General features: G+C 41.0%; 2 protein-coding genes across 4 annotated transcripts in view; both read right to left on the bottom strand.

Annotated features, from left to right (window-relative positions):
- ANAPC4 (anaphase promoting complex subunit 4) overlaps positions 1-1,808 on the bottom strand; it is a 19,003-nt gene extending 17,195 nt beyond the window's left edge. Inside the window, exons 1-2 of one of the 2 annotated variants that reach the window (XM_027883360.1) lie at positions 1,637-1,808; positions 934-1,039 (exon numbers count right to left, since the gene is read on the bottom strand). In XM_027883360.1, coding sequence (XP_027739161.1) covers positions 934-1,039; positions 1,637-1,744 — 214 coding nt within the window. In that variant the 5' untranslated portion in view covers positions 1,745-1,808. Of the gene's footprint in view, positions 1-906; positions 1,040-1,636 lie in introns of those variants that run through there. The other variant, XM_027883361.1, reaches the window with a different exon arrangement.
- Positions 1,809-2,217: 409 nt separating this feature from the next.
- ZCCHC4 (zinc finger CCHC-type containing 4) overlaps positions 2,218-2,926 on the bottom strand; it is an 11,611-nt gene continuing 10,902 nt past the window's right edge. For both annotated transcript variants that reach the window (XR_003571177.1, XM_027883362.1), the window contains exon 13: positions 2,218-2,449. Coding sequence is in view for 1 of the 2 variants with exons in the window: in XM_027883362.1 (XP_027739163.1) it covers positions 2,326-2,449 (124 nt within the window). In the remaining variant the exon portion in view is untranslated. The remainder of the gene's footprint in view (positions 2,450-2,926) is intronic.

Below are 2,926 nucleotides of genomic sequence, written 5' to 3'. Positions count from 1 at the left end.
ACAGTCCTTTCAAACTCTCATTTGAAATCTACTTATTAAAGTTTGAACTCCTGTCATGTTTTAGGTGGTAAATTTAAGGCAAAGGCCTGATTTCACAATTATTTACCTACCTGTAGAACTGAACATGCTTCTAACACTTCTAACAACAGTTCTGATACAGTAGAGGCCTCCAATTTTGCAAATTTGAGGTCAATATTATATATAAACATTGTCCAGCAGAACGGTTGGGTTTTATGGCAACAGAAGTTACGAATTACTGAGCAACTTTTCCATCACTTTCTTCCTAACTTTCTTCATCCCTAATAGTATGGTAAGCACAGACTTCTGTACTTATTTCCTTGCAATCACAGGTAACCAGCTTAAAAAGAAGTTTCTTAAACTGCTTAGATGCCATCAGAAAACTATGTAGGTAGTTTTGCCCACATCATGAAAGAAGATTGTTCCCATTCTCCCATTTCCAGTGAATCAAAAATGAACTAATTTCCAGGACAAGTCTATTAAGATACTAATTTCAATGTTATTTCTGTTGACCGAGGTGTGTTTCTTTCTCTGGTCTACTGTGAGAGCAATTTTAGCATCTGAAGTTTTGCCTCTGCCAAATAAGCTGAGCTCTTCAATCAATCCTGATCAGACAGCCAGCCTCCTCCTCTCCCAATAAACTTTGTAGTTCATACAAAAATATTCTGCTTAGTTAGGAGGTTGAAGTTTTGCTATACTCTGAAAAGCAGTATTTTAGACATAAGTCTCTCTTGCAAATCTTTCTTGCAGTTGCATTCAAAAGTGTTAATCTATTACTGTGAATGAACCATCCTTCTCTTCAAACACAGTTACCTTGAAAATTTCCTTCACAGATAAAAGGTATCATCACCACAAGATTCACGATTTCCCATGGGACTTTTATTGTACTATATCACCTTGTGTACTTGACATTACTTTTGCCATCTGGTCTCCAAGCAAGAGCGGTCACTTCTTTTCCTGTATTTTCATTTGGAGGCAAACTCCACACTCGTTGGAAGTTTGCAAGCCGATGAAGTAAAACCTACAAAACAAATACATTGAAGACAAACCACATTCTCCCATTAACACCAGTCAGTAAACCACTTCAAGATGCACTTCTTTAATCAGTTTTTAATAACTCGTGTTGTAAATACCACCTGCTCCTCTAGCAGATGATTCACTCTCATGTTCTTTTAGAAGGCAGTACTACAGAGAAATAAGCTGAGCCTTGAACAAGGACAGGAGCCAGCAACCAACAGGGCTTGCCCAGGGCCTCTCCAGCAGAGAGCACAACAGTCTTGTCTTCATACATGACCACATGCAAAAGCTCCAAGAAAAAAGAAGTGTTGACTACAGATTTAAATTAGAAATTCCACGCCCTTTAAAATCCCACAAATGCAGGCAAGGAGCATATCACGAGTGAATCTGTTTGGAAATCTGACTGCAAAAAGGGAAGAGGCACTAAGAATTAAGAAGCTTGATTTAAAAAAAAAAAAAAAACAAAAAACGCTGCTGTTCCTAAATGCTTGGCCAGGCTTACAAGAAGGATGCCGCAAGCAGCATCAAGGGCAGCCCGGCCTGCAGGGAGAGGCCCGGGCCCTCTGCCGGCGCAGTCGCTGCTCCCCCGGCCCGCACTCACCTCCCCCGCCCGGTTGGCCAGGGCGATGAGGTCCCTCTTGGGGGACCAACACATGAACACCACCTCCTGCGGCAGCTGCTTCTCTCCCACCTGCCTGAAGGCGGGCATGGCTGCGGGACTCGCAGGGGATGCCCAAAGCCCCTCCCGCCCGCCTCCCTCCGCTCCCGCTTCCGGGGGCGGCGCTTCCCGGCGGATGCGGCCCGGGGGGCGCGGGGAGGCGGGCCGGGCTCCTCCTGCTCCGCCCCCTCACTAACATTACTAATTACCTTTTTTTTTTTTCTTTGAGAGTGTAACTAACAGAGCGTGGTTTCCCAAGAATTTTACCTTTCCATCACCTTCCCTCACTTTCCCCCTTGCCCAAGGTCCCCCAACACCTACCACAAAACCTCAGCATCCACCACTACCTTACCTCTCTGCAGTACTCTCCTGAATGTCAGATTCCCACCAAATCAGACAAACAGCCAATCCTAAACACATAAAATTGTTACATTATACAAACACATGGTAAGGGCTGTGGTAGTTCACTAAGACTGGGGAGTTTTTTTGGTGCCAGTAATTATGTATAATAAAGGAACTGTCACTTTTAATTCAATCAGGTTTTATTTTGGATGTTAATATTTACATTTTTAGAAAATGAGAACAAAGGCTGGACATAAAAAAAATAAATAACTAAGCAGCAGCAAGAAAAGTCACGTCTCTTTTTTCTTATTCTTTACTTTCTTCCTGGAGAATATGGCACGTTTCATTGCTGATCTTTTACAGATTCCCATCTTCACCTTCTTTGGAGTTTTCTGCCCTTTCTTTTTGTCATCTCTGTAAAACAGAAAATGAACACAGAGATTAGAATAAAATGGAAAGTGTACTTTTACATTTGCTGATATTTTAAATAATCTGTCCATGTAACTACATGAACTGTAGTGACAGTATGTGAAGCAATGGCACAAAAAGTACAAGGAATATACATCTTACAATGTTATGATATTTCAACTTCCTGAAACTGTTTCTCCACTTTACTGCCATTAATTAGCTTTCATTTATGTACTACTCAGCATTTAAGAGGATATAGAAAATTTAAGAAATTCCCTCACAAAAAGCACACACATTTCATGCTGAATATATAAAGCATAAATATATAATAGAAAGGCTTAGAAGAAAGTACATCAAAGTTAGGAAGACTGATGCAAATACAGGACCTAAATACAACTAGCAAGTGGACTGTTTTGTCTCTGACTTTTTATAAGAAAAAGAAAGCTAAGCTACATTCTGCAATAAGTCAACAAAAGAAGTAAC

Source organism: Empidonax traillii, unplaced genomic scaffold (assembly GCF_003031625.1).
Source record: "Empidonax traillii isolate 1590-97213 ecotype Southwest subspecies unplaced genomic scaffold, ASM303162v1 scaffold125:size1524877, whole genome shotgun sequence".
In the NCBI taxonomy this organism is placed as follows: Eukaryota; Metazoa; Chordata; class Aves; order Passeriformes; family Tyrannidae; genus Empidonax; species Empidonax traillii.
Note: the sequence above shows the minus strand (reverse complement) of the source record. Positions and strands in the feature narration are given on the sequence as shown.